The 19,707-nt window shown below is 47.7% G+C and overlaps 1 protein-coding gene across 1 annotated transcript; it reads right to left on the bottom strand.

Annotated features, from left to right (window-relative positions):
* Window positions 1-9,528: 9,528 nt before the first annotated feature.
* Window positions 9,529-17,030, bottom strand: IRX1 (iroquois homeobox 1). The gene is made up of 4 exons (XM_028738059.2): window positions 15,144-17,030; window positions 11,278-12,283; window positions 10,301-10,373; window positions 9,529-9,960 (listed from the first exon to the last, which is right to left on the bottom strand). Exons 1-4 carry the CDS (start codon window positions 15,426-15,428, stop codon window positions 9,930-9,932), a joined length of 1,395 nt encoding a protein of 464 aa, XP_028593892.2. The 5' UTR covers window positions 15,429-17,030; the 3' UTR covers window positions 9,529-9,929.
* Between the last annotated feature and the right edge of the window lie 2,677 nt (window positions 17,031-19,707).

Below are 19,707 nucleotides of genomic sequence, written 5' to 3'. Positions count from 1 at the left end.
AAAGCACGTCAAAGTGCAAGTAGATAAATAGGTACCACTCTGGCGGGAAGGTAAACGGTGTTTCCGTGCGCTGCTCTGGTTCACCAGAAGCGGCTTAGTCATGCTGGCCACATGACCCGGAAGCTGTACACCAGTTCCCTTGGCCAATAAAGTGAGATGAGCACCGCAACCCCAGAGTCAGCCACGACTGGACCTAATTGGTCAGGGGTCCCTTTACCATATATATATTGCCTATCCCGAAAGGAGCTTACATGCCAACAATTAAAGTGGGTATAGGATTGCATCCTAAGACTTAAGACACTAGTGATACAATTCAGCCACTTAATAATGTATTTGTTTCTATTTTTAGGCTGCCCTTCACCACCAGGTGGTACCCGGGCTGATTTTTTAAAAAAATGACAAGAGTCCTAGGGATAACTAAGATCATAAAATATAAACCACAACACAGAGCGAGTCCTACTGATTTCAGGCACTTGCTTAAGCTACCCATTGAAATCGGTGAGGGGTGTGCATGGGGTTTATTTTGTCTCAATGGTGCCCTGAATTTGGACAGTGGGCACAGGAAAAGGGGGGTGGGGAGCACAGCAAACAGGACTAGGGGATGGGCTGGAAGGGTAAGTGCAACAACTGGTGAATGTGTCCAAATATATGTCCAATTGGTATTTGTCTTAAGAATGCCCATCTCATCATCAATAGTAGCAATGAGTCAGAGCCACTAAACTCTTGATACTTAAATCCACAAAGCCTTTATTTAATTTACAGGGATGGAGGGTTGAGCCTAGTTTTACACCGCAGGAGTCCTTACTTCAGAATGGTGATTCCTGGTGTTTTCTGTCTCTGGTGGTGATTTTGGCCATCAGGGAAGATTTTTTTTTGAGTACCTGGAAGGAATCCAGAGTGAGCTGAGGCAGGCTCTGAAATACTGGACACCTACTTCAGATGAGATGGGATGCACACAGTGGCGTTGCTTTTCTTCAGTCCAAATTATAATGAATCCAACAAAATAACATCGCCTCTTGATGAAATCTCCCTTAGTAAAGAGGATTCAAAACACCAATTTAGCCACAGTTCTGCTATTGAAAACTGAGGAGGGAAGTCTGCCCTCTCTTCAATGAGGGCTCTTGAAATCTGTTGAGAAGAAATTAACCTGTGTGTAAACCAGTGTCGAGTCTGCTGCCCTGAGAAGTGAAATCACACACCCCTTTTACGTTGCTTTTAATTAATCTGGAATAACCACTAACCCTTCTCTCTATAAATCCAGGTCGCTGACATCCATTAGAATATTCACACATAGAGATGCAGTGAAATACTGTGCTGGCTGGGGAAGTACTTTTATTCTCTTATTCTCTCTCTCTCATTCACACACCCTTCCCTACCTGTGTGTTTTCAAAAAGGTGGTTAGTATGTGAGCCAGTGGGATGTAACTAGCCTGTGGGAGCAAGTCTGTGTGGGAGCCAGTCTTGTTGAATCCAGTCAGACTTAATTACTTCTGAATAAACATGCATTGGGTCCAGCTGCACATAAATTTATATGTGGAGGGAGAGAAAAAGTCATCTTTGTGTATTACTGTATATCTGTTCTATGGAATATGATGAAGAAGATAGATTGTGGGTCTTGGATGGCTATAGACCGATGCCAGTTGAGTTGGCTGGATCACTCTTTGCTGTATAGCTCAGTCCTCCTGTTTAAGTTTACTCGGAAGTAAGTGCAAAGTGGCTTACTGGCACCATGTTGGCAGGATTATGTACATTAACGTGGAAGTGAAAGCCACTGAAGAAAACAGAACTTACTTTCTAAATAAGCATGCAATAGGCTTGGACAGTTAAAAATTGCCTACCCACAAAATCTAGATTGCATGAGAAGACCCATATATACATTAACAGAAATATAAGCAATTCTCAGAATGATTAGGGAAGGGAACAAAAGCTCCAACACCCTTCACCCCAATCCTAGCAGTAGGGCATATATATTGTGCTTAAAATAAACAAAGCACTTCAGAGAAATTGACCCCACTGATTTTTATGGGATTGACTTCAAAGTAGAAGTAAATAAATAATAAATATATTATTATTATTATTATTATTATTATTATTATTATTATTATTATTATTATTATTACTACTACCCTGCCCATCTGGCTGGGTTTCCCCAGCCACTCTGGGCGGCTCCCAATAGAATATTAAAAACAAACAAAACATTAAACATTAAAAACTTCCCTAAAAAAGCTGCCTTCAGGTGTTTTCTAAAAGTCAGATAGTTGTTCATTTCCGTGACATCTGATGGGAGGGTGTTCCACAGGGCGGGCACCACCACTGAGAAGGCCCTCTGCCTGGTTCCCTGTAACCTCGCTTCTCGCAGTGAGGGAACCACCATATCCTTTCATGACAGCCACCGGCTTTTTCAGAGATGGTTAAGATGAAGGAGCTCTGCTCTTGTCTGTGAGCCACAATAGCTAGATAGAACTATAATGTTCAGAAGCAGTCTGCCAACAAAGACCAATTGCTGGTTGAGGTGGACAAACACGGGAGGGGGGGCTGTATTTGGTTGGACGATGAGGAGGATAGGAGTCTAGACCAGATCGATATGGACCTGTTCTTGTGCAAAATCTTGCTCAGTGAGTTGCCTCTTCCCCTCCTTTGGGCTCCTCTCATTTTAAGAGTGGAAGCACTACAGTAAAGGGCCTGGTTCTCTCTCTCTCTCTCTCTCTCTCTCTCTCTCTCTCTCTCTCTCTCTCTCTCTCCTACACTCTCTTTGTAAGAGTCTCTCATCCAACAAGGACGATTGAAACTTTATAGCGCATGATTCATAGGCCGGATCTGTTCTCGGAGCCGGGGGGGCGCATATTACATTAATCAGTGTCAGGCTACTCAAAGAGGGACGTGCATATGAATTCTCCATCTTCCATGGCACAAGGGGGAGATAAATGGGTTAGGGAGCCAATGGATTGGGCGGGCGGAGGTTGGGGGGTGGGGGGAAGAGAGAATGTGGTCGAAAGGCGCACACAAAATCGACCAGGGGTCCTTCGAGCAGGTTTGCAAGGCTGCAATCCCCTGGACATTTACCTGGGAGTAATCCCGCTTAACTCGGAGGATTTACTACCTAGGAGGGAGCCAACGCAAGACCGAGACGCGTGTGGGTGTGCGCTTTCCTCCCCTAGCAGAAGAAAGCGGGGTGAGGCGAAGGACGCGTCGATGACTCGCGCAATTCTTCTCGCTCCAGCGAAAGCTGCACAGACCGGGCCAAAAGTGAAGAACGGAGCTGTAGGGCCGACTGACAAGGGGTTAATTCGGATCGGCGGCCGCGGCACGCCTGGCCCCCTTTTCCGAAGTCGCCTGAGTGCTCCCAGCAGAGAGCAATAAATAAGGGAAAGGGAACAGCTGCTCGGTCTGCCAATGTAAACGCTAAGCAGACATTTCGCTTTTTAATCTGGAAAACTCCTCGATCTTCTCCTGCCACTGCGCCCCCCCCTCCCACCCCAAATCTCCTTTCCTGGGGAGCAGCAAGGGTCGGAAGCGCGACTTTCTCTCTTCTAGTGGTTTGTCATAGAACTGGGCTCTCATTTAAAGTAATTTTAACAGGCGGTCGACATAACACTATTCTGTCTCCCCCGTTTCCCAGTTCTTCTGGATTCATTTGGGCTTCGGAGTTTTGGCACCCGTTGCTAAGCACATCTGCTGGAAAGGAAACCGGAGGATCTGGCGCTTCGGTGCCTCTTCCCCCGCCCCCCATCGCAGCGTTAGTTTTATAGGACGTCTCCCCACAGCCTAGATGTAGCTTTGTATGTTCCTGGGGAGCAGAGACCTTTTCCTTTGGTGCGTTTGGTATTCTGCAAAGCACCACGAACTGACGGTGCAGGAGGAGATCTGCCGCTGCTACTAATGAGAATGAGAATATACAAATCCCGTTACATTATCATATAAATGGCGTGCAGTTTTACGCAGGCTTATCTGTTCCGCACCGAGACTTATTTCGGAGTAACGTCATGTTAGCGGATCGGACTCGGTATTGTCAGTGACAGGCTGTGGGTCTCCAGGGTGCCAGCCAGACCAGAGTCCTTCCCAGCCCTACCTGGACATGTCAGGATTTGACCCAGGAAACTTTTGCCTGCCGGGCGCGTGCTCTAGCACGGAGCTACAGTCTTCCCCCAAACATGCGCCCAAGAAAATTAGGACTCATCCATGCTGTTGTTTAGTATGCAAGCTTCCTCTGCTATCCAGCAATTCTCCCTGGTCCAGAGGACACTCTCCTCCAAATCGCTGCCTCCCCAAACTTCCCTCGATCCGGATTTTCTCAGGCCGTCTCCTTTTAGCTGGCATGAGAAATTCTGGATCAGGGGAGGGGAAAGGTTGGGAAGGCAGCGATTTGGAGGAGAGCGCCCTATGGAGGAAGCTTGCCAACCCTATTAAACAGCAGTTCAGTACATGGAATGGCGCTCAGTCGAATTTGCTTTTGATTAAACCGATTTAGAATCGGACTCTAAAGTCCCGGCCCGTTTGCTGTAGGATTCTAAGGTCCGGCCTGGCCAGGGGTCAAGGAGGTGGCGAGTTCGAATCCTCACAACATCCGGAGCGCCACTCTCGATCTAGGGCCATGGGGGAGAATTCTCTCCCTTTGCCACGCAAGCCAGTCGAGATTAAAAAATAAATAAAAATAAGGGAAATGCCTAATAAAAAGAATAGAGCCGTTTACGGGAGAGGGTTACTGCAAAGGCGGCGAGGTGGAGACTGAATTTATTAAAACGTGGAGAAAATTTTTTTTATTGTGCGGCTGCCTCTGGGTTTACAAGAGGAAGTGTTTGGGGCGCTTGTGAATGGCTTTTTTTTTTTTTTAAGGGACTGAAGTAGGCAGCCCGTCCTCGGAGGAGATGAATGGAAGTTTTGTTTTTTCGCTAGAGTAAGAATTCAAACGGTTGCCAAAAAGCAAGCAGGTTAATCTAGTCCGATGTTCCCATTTCCTCAATGACAGAAAACTTCCAGCATTTAGCAGCACAGATCCATGCACGTTTGCTGCCTGTTGCCATATGTATATATGGAAGGGGGAATCGTTGCACCAGGTTTTTCCAGGCCGAAATTGTGACAAGAATGGGGTCTGGAGAGACCTGGATAAACCCAATCGCTGGGAGCCCGGGCCAGTGCAAGTTTATTCGGAAAAATCTCTCACTCATTTTAATGGGATTTACTCGCCAAGTAAATATGCCTAGGGCTCTAGCCTGCAAACTTCAATGGAGGGTATTTGGGGGGGGGGTGTTGTTTTGTTTTTAATAGAAGATTTTACACCTACTTCGACGGAAGTATTCCTTAAGGTTTGATGGATAACGAGAAATATTCTTCCTTTAAATCCAGCACGTGAGGAACAGCGAAATAATCAGATTAATATATGTTTACTGTTCCGCAAGTGCTGGATTAAGACAAAATGACATTAAACAACAACAACAACAACAACACATAATTATTTCCCTAGATTCCCAAGTCAAGGATGGAGGTTGCAATTTTGCTCAATGGAAGAGTCGCCCAACGTCTTTTAGACAAGCTTATCTCTCCCGCTCAGTATTAGGGTTGCCGATACTGGTCTACCTTGCAAGTCTGTTGGAATGACTGCTGCGTTATGCATTACCACTGACAGCGTTTACAAAACAGAACTTTCTAAATATCCCATCAAGAAAGCGAAGGATTTTTGTTGCACTCATTGGTTCAGGTGCTGGAGAGGTGGTCGATCTAATAAATAATAATAATAATAATAATAATAATAATAATAATAATAATAATAATAATAGATCAATCATGCATAGGATTCATGCGGCGGATTTCCCCCCATTCAAATCAATGGGGCAATTTCAGAAGCGCCTCGCCCTGTTTGGATCACCACGTTCCCTGCTCCCCTCCCCGCAAACCCCCGAAGTTCAGGCTGAACGAAGCCCCCTGAACAGACCTGTTGCATTGATTCGACACCGATTTGCGCAAAGCGCCGCAGTTAAATGCACCCAGGCTGAGAGTTAATTCTAAACAGCACTGCAAATACCAGCGCTTTCTCTGCATCTCATTATTGCACTAAGGTTGTCGGGCCCCCACAATGGGCACCGCGGAAGAGCTTAGAGAAAAATAAATAACTGGAGAGGTTGCTTTCGGGGGTTTTTTGTGTGTTTTTCGGGACTGAGGAGGGAACCATTCCGCCTCGAACCTACAGAGGGCGCTGAGAGCCTTGCCAAAGGAGAGGAAGAACCGCGAGTTCGGCGCGACCGCTTCTTCCAATGCGCAGCCCCCCACCCCGTAAAAAAAAAACTGAGACATAGACGCGCAACTCCAAGGACGCCGAAAGCCCTCCGCCCAGCTTTTGCTTTCAATTGGGAAGCGAAGCTCATGTGGGCCCGTGTTCTCTGCCTGCACAAGCTCTCCATCCCAGACCCTGGAAACATAAGCCGGTCACTTTTCGGAGCTAGTGGAGTGGCCAGATTTTGGAGAGCTTGCCAAGAGAAAGCCCTACCCGTGCCCTAACTTGAAAATCAGCCCCGAGCCCCAGGTGGGGAAAGGCCCATTCGCTAGGCTTCCTCGCCGCCGTGCGCGTAAGTCCGGGAGACGTTGGGTCTTCCGATCTCCCCTGCGCTTTTATTTGTTTCCCTTTCACAGCATCATAAAACGGTGACGTTGGAAAGGACCGCGAGTCCGAGGGTCATTTAGTCCAACCCCGCTGTAACGCAGCAATCTCACCACTCGGGTCTCCCACCCGATTGGAAACCGGACCGCTTCGCAAATGTGCGAGAGGTTTAATGCTGCGCAAATGCGAAAACTTTCCTCCTCCCCAACATCCATTTGCAGGAGGTTTTGGAGAAGAGAGATTTTTAAAGTTTGCAAAAATAAAAACGAAATCACTTTCCGGAAGAAGCAATGCAACAACAAAGGATATTGTTCAGAGGTAAATCCCGCTGCGCTCAATGAGACTCATTGTCAGGTTTGGGTGTGCGCACTCAGGGCGCGATCCTCATCGGGCGCCTAGAAATGGAGATCATTGCGACTTACTCCGAGGTTGACTGGCCTCGTAAGGAAGCCTGGTATCACCGTTTCCCGGGGACAGTCCCCGGATTTACAAATCAGTCCCCTGACAAATTCCATCTATTTAGCAGGAAGTTGAAAAGTGTCCCCGGATTCATTGGGGGGGGGGGGGGAATCTGGTAACGTTTAATGCCCTCTGCTTCCATGACCTTAGAGCTGGATGCTAAAGCATTATTGCTGAAAAAGCAAATCCATTCGGTTCCAGCGGTGTTTTCGCCCAAGTAAGGACGCCTCACAGTTCAATTTAAAGTACACCTCAAGCTGCAATCGGAAGCTACCCGCTTCCTAGGGAGCAAGTCTCCCCTAGAACCGAGAGGGGCTTACTTCTGAGTAAATATGTTTAGGATCGCGCTACGCCTCTACATTGGGTTGCGTCCCCACTTCATAATTTAAAAGGTGCCTGAGCCTCTTCCGCACTTCAGCTGCGATTCTAGGCCGGATTAACCTGAGAAGAATTCATGCAGGACGCCACCGGACTTACTCTGAGTAAACGGTTACTCGGCAAGAAGCCCGACTGAACTCAGCGGGACTTTCTCCCTTCTAAAGGCGCAGGGGGTGGATTTGCGTGGCGCTTAAGAGGGTCTAAAAGTGTTGAAGACCTGGGAACACGACCCCCCCCCCCAAAAAAAATCCTGACCTATTTACAAAGGACTGGAACCAGCCTGGTTCTTTTGGCCCTGCCTGGGTTTCACCCGCAGGGGCGGAAAGTTCCTCGCAGGAACAGCCGGCCGCTCGCTGTTCCATAAAAAAAGAAATCCACTACCGCGGCAAATTGACGGGGGGGGGGGAGGAGGAGGAGGGAGAGAGAAAGAGAGAGAGAGAGAAAGAGAGAGAGAGAGAGAGAGAGAGAGAGAGAGAGAGAGAGAGAGAGAGAGAGAGAGGAAAAAAGAAAGAAAGAAAGAAAGAAAGAAAGAAAGAAAGAAAGAAAGAAAGACACCCTCTTCAGCGTTTAGTGCTATTGCAGTTAAAGAAAAGGGAGTGGAGGAGAAAGAGAGAAAGAAAAAGTGGGGGGGGGGACCAGATCAATATTGTCACCCTTGATGGGGAATTTATTAATATTTGATTTCAAATCTCGTCCTGGTTTCCGACAAGTCCTGCTCCGAGGATGGCGCAGTTCGGATAGGCTGTCTCCAGCATGATTTTTTAATGACTTCCCCAGCTGCTTCTTTCCATTTTCCACCGTCAACAACCATCTGGTATCTGATTAGCACCTCAATGCTCATTTAGCATTCTCATTTAGGAAGGGGAGGAAAGTCCGCGGGGGGGGGGGGTGGCTGAAAGAGAGGTGCGTGTGGAAGCCACTCGAAAAATATTGCAACTTTTCTCAAGGGCTGCTCTTGGAGAGATTAGCCGAGCTTTGAGAAGCTCTCGTCTCCTTTTTTCCTCCTGAAGCAGAGGGATGGAGACCATAGCGCTCCTCCTCTCTTCTTGCCGGACAGACTGATGACTTAAAAAAAATTAATCTCTTTTTTCTCCACTTGCTACAAGGATCTCTACCGAAACTCCACATAAAGAGGGGAGGAGGAGATCCCAAGCGCCCGACTCGAGATAGAAACTCAATCCCTGCAGACCCAGTTTTATTTGCTGGATCTCAGTTTTTCCGCCTCACAACCAGAGAGAAAACACCTTCCTTCCTTCCTTCCTTCCTTCCTTCCTTCCTTCCTTCCTTCCTTCCTTCCTTCCTTCCTTCCTTCCTTCCTTCCTTTCTTCCGTACCTATCGCAATATTTCCGAGTGGAGATTTGCTTCCTAGTTGGGAATACACAGACCAGTTGGACACCAGGCCTGTTTTGGGAAAGTATTGCGCAGCAATCTGTCCTACCCTCCCCTTCAGAGAGGGAAAACAACAATCTTTCTCATCAGAGGAAGAGTTCATTCCCAGCTAGCAAAATAGCAAGAAATTTTCAGGCAGCCCAACTGGTGTGGGCATTGTGCATAATGTTAATAATAAATATAATATAAAAATACAGATTGGCATATGAGACAGGATATTTTCCTCCCAGGATCAAGGCAAAAAATGAATAAATGTGCAAATAAATAAGGTGCAATTGACTGGAAATTTTCATAAGCATTTAAAGAATTTTTAGCCCCTTTATCATCTGCCTTTTTAAACAATTGATTCAATGATTCATGTTCCTGAATTTTCAGAACAAATATATTTTTGAAATAACTTAGCATTTTGATACATTAAAAGCTATCATTCTGTGTTGGAAGGAAATCTCTCTAGATTATTCTGTCTCGTTCCTTTCTATCACAGCAACACACTAGAATCAAAGTGCTCTCAAAAAGAAGCAAGAATTCACTCATAGGCCCAATGATTTCAAATCAGGCCCAGCCACTTCTCCCAGGATTAATCAGCCAAAGGTTTGGTTGATTAACCTACCAACCTAAATCAATTAATACTTGCAGTCCTACGAACATTGAAAGCCTTGTCAAGAAGCATTTTGAGCAACACCAATACTCATTTGTCCAGGGAGAGGTCATAATTTCATTTTGTTTATTAGACAAAAATATACGATTTAGACAAGTTTTTGCTGTGGCATTATTTACAATTCGAAATCACTTTATATACAGAAAAAAAATAACACAAACACATGAGAAATCTTTACCAAAACCAATAATCCAATCGTGGTTAGAATTACACGCTCTGAAAATGGAATAAAGGAAAAGGGGAAAGTCCAGGTTGAGGAGTTGGGATATATATATATTTGAAATGGATTGATACCACCTTATTGCAAAAAATGAGATTGGTGGGAGTCATTTAGATAATTTCCACTTTTTTTTGTTTTGTCCTTTAGACCAGTCTGTGAAATTTTCTTTTCCACCAAAAAAGGGGGGGAAAGAACACGCCATTTAATCAAGCAGAAGGGAGAGCTGTTAAAATTCACGATGTTCCCTCTTGCTGAGTCAAAGAGCTGTTGGAAAGAAAAGACAGAACCATCTATCAGTGAGAGCTCAGCTACGCTCGCCCATCTGCATTAGGGAACAGACTAGGAATATATATTTTTACACAATAGAAATGCAACGTGACATTGGGGGCGGCGGGTGGGGGTGGGGACTCAGTTTCTTTTTAAAAAGCACACCCCAAACTTTCAAGCTAAAGTATATGGTCTGTAAGTTTATGCCACTTTGAAAAGCTTTACAAAATTGCTTGATTGTTGCTTTGATTTATGATAATGAGGGTGTGCTTGGATTAGTCTGTGTTATCCAAGCACTTTCTTTCCTTTAAGTAAATTTCAGTGAACAAGAACTCACTTGTCCCGGACAGGCTGAAAGGGAGATTTTAACTGCTGAGGTGGAGAGTCGGTTCTTGGTACGTTTTCTCTTTCTGATGAGGAAAGAAAAGAAGAAAGGGGGAGGGGGAGGAAATGTCTTAGCAAAGTTTGCTTATACAGAGAGACAAACATGCAATAAAATTACCCCGCCATATCTGCAAGTTTCATGTCATGTTCCTTCCTTCTCTCCCCTCACCTCATGGTGTAATGCCGTGGCTGAGTGACTGAGCTGTGAACCAGAAAGACCCCTGTTCCAATCTGGCCTCTGCCATGAACTCAAGGTGGCCTTAGGCTAAACAGTCAGCTTCCCCTGCTCTCCATCAGCACTATAACCCACACCTAACTTACAGGGTTGTTGTACGGATTGTTAAGAAAATGAACTTTGAACCATCCAAAAGTGTAACATAAATGTTAAGTCATTACTTCTTCTTTGTTTTACTTTGTATCACCAACAATTGATAAAAGTTGATTAAAATGAGGGGGGAAGACAGGTTGGGATCCTAAGGAATTTCATGATTGTTTTGTTTCTCCCCAAGGGGGAAGTAGAGGAAGTCCCACTGAACTCACAGAATCTTACTCCTGGGTCAATATGCATCGTCTGGACTGATGTGTCTGCCCTGCCATCCTCTTTAAAGAAGTCAAAATAAATAAGGAATCGGGAAAGCTGTTGCAAAACTAGCTCAAGGTATCAAGAGTCTTCTTGGAAGAGTCTTATATTTTATACACTAGGGACTATGTCTCCATCACCACCCTTAGAAAGAGCTGGAGGGTTTTAGAAGCTACCTGACCATCAATAAGCTATAGCTCCAGTCAAGGCCTACAAAAGGCTTTTTGGGACCCCCTCCCTAACTGGATCAGGCTAACCGAGTTAAGTCCCAACTCCGTGGGACTTACCTTCAAGTACACAACAAACAGCCCACCCGCCAAGTATCCTTCTCCCTCCATTGTTCACATTACCTATGTGTTTAGGGCTCGTCCTCTCTGAAGACTTTTCAGTGCTAAGAGCTGTTAACACCGAGGGGGGCTGCTGCTGGACCTGAAGGTGGTGGTTGTGGTGGGCAGCGTGGTGGTGATTAACTCCCAAAAAGGACCTCACGTTTAACAAGGAACTCTGGGTGAGAAACGCCCCATTTGTCCAGTTGTGAAATTTGCCAATCTGGCAGGTGTACAGTCCATGGCTGGGGAGGAAAGCCGGATGCTGGAGCTGGGAAGAGGTGTGGTTAACCTGGGCGGGGGGTGAAGGAGGAGTTGGCTTGCTGAGGGCCCCATCTGGGCTGGTGGCCGTCTCTGCCAAAGACCAGATCTTGGGCTTGTTGTGAAGTGGGCCTTGTAGAGTATTTTGCCTACTGGGGCTTAGGATTTGGGTGGGATTGTCCGAGGCCTCCTTCACCAGGGACAGGGCCTCTTTGGGTTTAAGTCCTTCAGGGCCTGACAGCGTCAAGGCCTTCTCCTTCTCCAAATGCTCTTCTTCACTGCTTTGTCGTAGAAGCTCTACCTTCTCTTCCTCCTCCTCATTGCTCTGTTCCCCGTCGTTCTCGTCAATCTTGTCTATGTCAATACTCTCCAGGTCAATCTCTTCATCATCTTCATTCTTCTCAGGGTCCCCCTCGTTGTCACTCCCAAAGAGGTTACCGTCGTCTTGGTCCTTGCTCCGCGATCCCCAAGTGACCTTGTTCTCCTTCTTAAGCCTCCTCCTGGCGTTGGCGAACCAGGTGGAGACCTGCGTGAGGGTCATCTTGGTGATGATGGCCAGCATGATCTTCTCGCCTTTGGTGGGGTAGGGGTTCTTGCGGTGCTCATTCAGCCAGGCCTTTAAGGTGCTGGTGCTCTCCCGGGTTGCGTTCTTGGGCCTCCCTGGGTCCCCATACTGGAACTGTCCGTATGGATAATAACCAGGGGTGGTATGAGCAGCAAAAGTCGCAGGATGGACCCCAGGGTTGTCCTTCAGTTCATACTGGGAGCCCTGCAACACATTCAGAGAAGCCAAAAAAGAAACAGAGAGTGAGGTCAGGTCCTCCCATTGCACAAGCCCTGCCTTTCTGTTTTAAATCGGGGAGCTTTCCCAAATGGTTTTCCAGAGGGTGGGGAGGGAGGGAGGGAGGTCTCCTTGCACCAAGCTAAAAGAATAATCAAAAAGTGCCCTCACTCCCTGATCCAGCCTCATTTTCCAAGCCTGCATCCAAGAGCCAATATTTATTGTGCTGTTAAAAATAAGCAGGCACTCTTAAAGGAGCACTGACCCACATCGAGAAAGATAATATCAGTGCATCACAGGCTTCTGGGGCATGTCTGGTGCAACAGACAGCAGGGCAGATTCCTGCCCAGCTCCAGCAGCACTTTAAAGAGGGCCTTCACAAAAGAGAAATGATGGGAACGAGAGAGGGATTGCGCTCTGAATCCCCTCTTAACACTGTACAGGCAGCGACAAGGCGCAAGCCAAGCCAAGCCAGAGTTAAGCACATTAAAGCTCACTTATTTCAGGAGGGAAGAGGCACCACACACTTCCTTCTCTCCCGTTGGAAACAGTGGGACTTTCAAATGCTAAACTTTAGTTGGCTTTTGTCCATATAGTTGAGAGTCTCATGGTGCTCTTGGTAGCATGAGAGAGAGAGAGAGAGAGAGAGAGAGAGAGAGAGCGCTTTCTATTTGGGATATGTGTATCCCTGCCTTCCTCAATAATCCTCTCACCCTCGGAGGACAAAACACCTTTTCCCCTCCTTTTTGCAAGCCTTTAGCAGAGGTGATTTATTTTCAATCAATATACTTTTTATCATCAGCAGTAAAACACAGTGAAGTCAAATTAGCCCATCAGGTGTTTTGGTAAATAACATTTTATCTTTCTAACAACCTCATTAGGCCTCATTATTACTGCAAATTGCACACACACACACACACACACACACACACACACACACACACACACACACACTTTTATGACTCCATTCCTCAAACTTCTGCAAAGTCTAGGCACCTTTTTAGAACTGAGCCCTGCTTTCTAGGAACTGCTGATGAGAGCAAAGGTTGCAAAGCAACCTATGAATAGCATTTCCCCCCCTCCTCTCAGTCAAAAGAATTTTCTGCTTTTCATCTTATTGGTGGCCAGTCATTTAATCTGTCCTATTTTAAAGATAGATTTAATTATTTTTTTCTGGTGACCTGCAAGGTTTTGTTTGCTTGCATTAAATGTGTGCATACAAAAAGCCATTTGAGTGAAAAATCCTGATACACTTTTGCAAAGAACTGGATTTATTTGGAGCAAGCTCACAAGAGAAAATGTAAGAGAAAAAACAATGTATATACACCATCTGGAAAGGGCAAAATGTAATATTTAATAATAACTCTATCCGGGCATGCTTGTTACACTCCCTTTATCTCGTTGAGCGATTTTTGTTCTTGTGGCTGAAATGATAAATTTTGTATTCCCCTGTTGGGAATTCTTTTGAAGTAGCTACTTGAAAATCATTACCGCTTCTACTCTTCATTTACTGGCATAGAATAAGTGAGAATGGAAAGAGCTCATTTCAGCCTCTCATTTTCCTATATTATTCCAATCATTCCATATACCTTAGCATATGATTTATTTTTATAATTTCAACTGGCAAAAAATAATTCCTATTTTTTAAAAACAACGGATAAATAAACAAAAAACTACAACTAACCCCAGCCTATTTATTTTGTAGAGAAGTAGGGCATATCCTTACCAAATACATTTACTTATTCTGAATAATCTTACCACAATCTGCAGAAACCACAAAGAAAAACACCCCTATGTAAAACGCAAGAATGGTTTAAAAAAACAAAACCATAATAGGACGAGTTTCTTGCCTTGCCTTAATTTTGATAAGGTATTTGTTTGTTATTGTTGCTGCTATGATAGCAAAATCCCTTCTGGGAATTCTGCTGAAATTACTTCTTGGAAAATCGTTACCGTTTCTCTGTAAGCATTTACATTCCGAACAGAAAAATGTAAAATATGTAAAACGAAGCAAATAAGTTAACCAAGTCTGCGTAAAATGCCCTTAAAATATTTTCACCACAAAAACCGAAACGACAGCAATACTAATACGCTGCTTGTTGAATTTAAAACAATATCCCCAAAATTATTTCCATAGTTTATCAATATGCCGGTCTGAAAACGCGGAGAATCCGGAGGGATTTGCAATCATGGATAAATATTGCGGGGGAGGTGAGGGGGGGGGGAGGGAGCTCAAAGGAACAACTCCGCTTTTCCGCTCAAGTTCGTGGGATGGAAAGAAAAATCATACGGCGAACCCGCTAAGAAAAGAAATCTGGGACCAAGGGAGGGCAAACGCGCTCCTGTTTTGTTTGGAGATTTTTTTGGGGGGAGGGGGGGAGCCTCGCCGCTGTTCCGCGCCTCCTCTCTTAACCGCGCTTTAATTGCTGCAAATTAATTAAAACCTTGGAAACTTCCCGCGGCAAGCGGCTCCGGCGGCGGGTCGGGGAGGCGAAGGCGCCTCCAGCCCGAGGCTGCAACTGGAGAAGGAGCGCGCGAGAGAAATAACCGGCGGTCAGAGTCACCGGTGGAGCCGTGGGCTTGTTTCGTCTCTGGATGGGGTTGGAAGCAAATAATAATGGACGGGGGGGGGGGTGAGCTCGCTGCGGCCCCTAAGAAAAGCCTGCGCAGCCCTTCGCCCTGGGAGCCCTCGGAAGAAAAGCTCCCGGCGCGTCGCGCTCCAGCGGGCCACGAGGCAGCCCCTCCGGCCCTCCCCATCCTGCGCCGAGCAGCCGAGGGCCTTGGGGGAAGCGCTTTCCCTGGGGCGCCCTTTCCCTCCCGCGGCCCGCCCCGTCGGATGCGAACTCACCATCTGCGAGAAGAGGCTGAGGTCCGCGGTGTAGGGCAGGAAGGCGCTGTAGTTGGGCGCGCTGTAAGGCCCGGCCGCGGCGGCCGCGGCGTACATGCCCAGCACCGAGGTGACGGCGGCGGTGGAGCCGCTGCTGAGCTCCGCGCCCCCTGGACGGCCCGAAGCGGCGGCGGCGGCAGCGGCGGCAGCGGCTGCGGCCGCCAGCACTCCGGGCCGGTCGCTGCCGCCGTACACGGCCTGGCTGGCGCTGAGGTACTGCGGGTAGCCCAGCTGCGGGAAGGACATCCCGGGCGTGCAGGCGAGAAGGAGCGAGACGCACCGCCGACGGGGCGACACGGAGCCAGAAGTCGAAGCGGACGGGGCAGCGGCGCTCGGCGGGCGGGCAAGCCGGGTCTGGGACGGCGCGGGAGAGCCCGGGATGGCTGGCTGGCTGGCTCGCTAGCTAGCTGTCGACTGCGCGCCCCTGCCTGCCTGCCTTCTCCAGCTGCCGGGCGGAGAGAGGAGCCCCCGTCTGGGTATTTTTTCTTTCCGGGCTCTGCTTTCTTTTCTCGCCTTCTCGCTGGCTCTCTCAGACGGATCTTGTCATCTGCATGTGGAAGAGGAGGAGGAGGAGGAAGGAGGAGGAGGAGGAGACAGCGGCAGCGCGTGTGGATGGACTCGGTGGGGCGTCTTCCCTCAACTCTCGGCTCGCCTGTGCTCCTAAATCCCTTAGATGTGATCTGATCAACAATTGAGCTCCGACTGATGCGCCTGCCCTAAGGTCCTCGGCTGATCTTTCAGATACAATTTGAAGTTGATGCTTTGATTGGCACCCACTTGAGCGCCAAGCCCCGCCCACCCCCGTCCCGTCCTAACCCCCCTTCGGAGGAGCACGTGGTTAAGCAATCCTGCCCGGGCCACTTTGCCTTGATGTGTGTGTGTGTGTGTGTGTGTGTGTGTGTGTACGTCTACTGTGTTTTGTGTGTGTGTATTTAATGTTTAGCAATGGGCTACTTTCAGGGAAAAAAACCCCGCTGCTGTATGACAACCTGTCTACACGATTTTACAGCTGTCCAACATTGGGGTTTTGCTGTTTTGCAGCCTCGGTGTGCCCCCTTCATAAAAAAAGAAAGGAAAATCAAGGGGATTGGTCTCTTCCCACCATTAACACGGGATCCTCCTCAGCTCGGGGACTATTTGGAGAGCGAGTGGCCCAGCCAGAGAATGGGACTTTCCCCTTTTTCTTTCCTTTATCCTCTATTTTGTAGAGGATGGACCTAGACTGCTTACAACTTCCCAGTAATTTCCCCCATGTGCATGTGTGTGCGTGCGTGTATATATATATATATATATTTGTGTGTTCTTTAATTAGAGCAACTTGCACAAACACCACAAACGCTCGGAACGAAACTACTCCATATCTCGCTCCACCATCTCTTTGTGTCAGCTTAGGCTCCACAAATCGACGCATATTAAGAAATATTCACAATATATGCACTCCCTCCTAAGACAATTAAGGTCTCCCTTCCGAGTTCTCATCAAATAAAACTTTTTAAAGTCCTTTTGATCTTCCCAAGCGTGTGGGGGGGGGGAGTGGAAGATTCTGTTAGTAGCCCCCACTCTTCCTTTTTTGTTTTTGTTTTAGTTTTAAGTGGGGGCGATTATAAGGCAATTCATGCCCTGGATTTTGCTGTGGCTCTTTGTAAAGGAGCGCAGGGAAGTGCGCCCATATTTAGACGATCCTCTGGGGGTTATAAAGCAATATCTCCGAAAATACAACTGAGTTTTGAAACACACCCTGAGATGTTGATTTCCGATGAGCAGGTCAGGCCGTTTGCTTCGTCTCAGGGCGCGCTGCTGCCGCTTGTCCGGCCACGGCGTGAACTTGCTACGGCTCAGCTCCGGTTTGAAGGCTCCCCTGATCTCCCCTTTCTCTGGCGGTCGCCAGGCGTGCCTTCCAGGACAGTTCCTGCTGGTCTTCTTGCAGCCCTTTCTCCGACGGTTGGAGCCTAACCGGCATGGCTGGCCGCGCACGCCGCGCTTGGAGAGGCTTCCTTGCGCCTCCCGGGTTAGGGTGAAAGGAGACCCCGCGAGGCGCCGCCCACCCTTCGCCTGCAGGTCGTCTAACTCTAACCGACGTCTAGTTGTTCAAAAAGCACAATAACCACCCCAGCCCATCAAGTAGCAGAGGCAGAACTACGGCCCACGTTTGCTCGGACGTAATTCCCGTTCAATTCGCCAGACTTGCAATTCTTTTGTGCGTCGGTTTTCCATCCATCGAGAAGTAGCAAGAACGCGCGCTCACTCACTTCTCTTAGATTTTAAATGCTGTGAAGCTCAACGAACGCTGCACCCATAATATATTTGTGACTCTATGCTCCGCCTTTCAGACCTCTGAGGGGCTCCCAAGGCGGCTTACATTCATAAAAGCACGCCGATATAAATTCAAAATATAAAATGACAACATAGAGCAGCCTTCTCTGCACTGTCAGATTTACTTCTGGTGATGAAACTGGTTTCATTACCCTCCCCAAACAAACAAAAAGTGTTAACAATATACTGGGATATTGACAATTGTTTTGTCTTCTTGGGTAATTTAATTAATATTTCAGATGCTGCGTTTTCTTCCTCACCACCCTCTTTTGCCATCCTATATGTATTCCAAACACCAGCCATTCTTTTGTGGGCAATCCTTGGCCTCTCAGGTCCTGTTCAGACGTTACCTAACCCCGCCCCCCAGCCACTTTACATTGTACACCTAACAATGCAAAGTGTGAATGCAACAAACGGGTGTAGCGAAACACGTGGATCATACGGATATATTTGCCAGAAAGCAGGATAGACTGTTTGCCATGACACGGGGGCTTCTTGACGCTCTCAAGAACAAAACCAAACGCAGCGCATTTTCTTAGTCCTGCTGTCCTCCATTCTCACGACCTTTCCCCCCGTACGAATTTGCTGGAACCTCCCCCCGCCCCACCTCCTTCATCCAGGGACCCTGATCTCTCAAGTGTCAGAATCCATTGGGAGAAAGAAAGAAAAGTCTGGAGGCAGCCACCGCGAAACTCTTCCCGGTCTCGCTCATTTCAGTGGATTTGCTCCACTTCCTCTCAAGGAAATAAATGCGAATTAAACGTGGCTGGATTATTATTATTATTATTATTATTATTATTATTATTATTATTATTATTATTATTATTATTAACAAGAGAATCAGCAAATTCTCAACGTAGATAGGGAGATGGACGCATATGCTGAACTCCCATTAAATTCAATGGAGCTTTTAAAAAGTTCCAAGAAGCATCCGGAGCCGTTGTAAGCGTGACATTAAGGTGCCCTGGGTTTGCCAACCGAAGATTTTTAGCTCTTGATGCGGAGTGAATCTAGTTTGGACATGCAAATCGATTCCTACCCCCCCCCCCAACTCCGCGCACACAGACACACTCCCCTACTGCAAAGATGGCCCGATCCCCCGGGGACAATTTGGCCACGCTCCCGTGACGCGCTAGTATAAATCGAGACTGTAGCGGGGGCGGCACACCTGGATGGGGGAGGGCCGAGAAAATAAAAGGAAGTTTCAAGGTTCGAGAGAGGGAGGGAGGGGACTATATTTCTCTCACCCGGAAAATTCTCTCGGGGTAACGGATGAGAGAGGTGAGGAGGCGGCGGCAAGCGAGTAGGGGGCTCGATCCAGGCCAAGGGGCGCGCGGAGCAGCCGGATCCTGGGCGCGCGGATTCGGAAAGGAGGGTCGGTGCTAAGTCCAGCGGGGTTCGCTCTCTTGGCGAGCGCCCGCCTCTGTCTGTGTCCCCCATCGAAATGAATGGGGATTTTTTCCAGCTTTTCACCGAAGCTCCTCTCAAAACCACTACCCGGGCATCTCCCTCAAATTAAGAAATCTCGAATTCTGAGAATGGAGAGGTAGCCATGACGCACAGAAAGAAAAGACGGTTCTGCTGTGGACTTAAGGGACCTGTCCAATTATTTGGTTCAACCCCCCGGGTTCACACAGCTTGCCACCAACAAATAACTAAAACAAAACGAATTAACAAATGTATTTCCGGCCAGGGTTCGATAAACCATGTAAATCCAGGCCTAGGGGTCGCTGCTTGGTCGAATTTTACCTAAGCAGGGGGAGTCCTAGGAATGACTAGAAGGTGTCTGGCGGGACTGATGTGCGCAGAGGATTGTTTTCTAACACCCATTTTGCTAAATTAAAAAATAAAATAAAATCCACGCGGCGATTCTGATCTTCTCCAGATGTTTTGCAGAGCGGCTGCTCCACCGCAGGGAGCCCGGCTTGCCGAGGACGGCGGAAGACGCCAGCCAAGATTGAGCTGGCAGTTGTGATAACCTGCTGCCGGCGTGCAGGGCTGGAGGTGGCAGTGATAAACCGCTGGGAAAGGGAGGGGTGTGTGGAAGCTTGCAGAGGCGGGTGGCGATGAGGGGGTGTGTGGCAGCGATGGCGGAAGGGACACCATCCCCAGCAGGGACTGGGATGGGAGAGGAAAAGGAAGCGCGCCTGCCTTGCCATTGCCAATCCGACCCCCCCCCCCCTGCCCTATTTTCACGGCAGGCAAGACGCGG

The sequence above is a fragment of the Podarcis muralis genome, chromosome 8 (assembly GCF_964188315.1).
Source record: "Podarcis muralis chromosome 8, rPodMur119.hap1.1, whole genome shotgun sequence".
Lineage (NCBI taxonomy): Eukaryota > Metazoa > Chordata > Lepidosauria > Squamata > Lacertidae > Podarcis > Podarcis muralis.
The sequence above is the reverse complement of the archived record's forward strand: the minus strand, read 5'-3'. Positions and strand labels throughout refer to the sequence as shown.

Excerpts from the sequence above, each read along its gene's own strand:
- IRX1 (XM_028738059.2), bottom strand. The coding sequence starts at position 15,428 with ATGTCCTTCCCGCAGCTGGGCTACCCGCAGTACCTCAGCGCCAGCCAG. Across the intron at positions 12,284-15,143 it reads TCAGCCTCTTCTCGCAGATG|GGCTCCCAGTATGAACTGAA; the intron begins GTGAGTTCGCAT and ends AATGTGTTGCAG. Across the intron at positions 9,961-10,300 it reads TTTCAGCCTGTCCGGGACAA|CTCTTTGACTCAGCAAGAGG; the intron begins GTGAGTTCTTGT and ends TCTTTCCAACAG.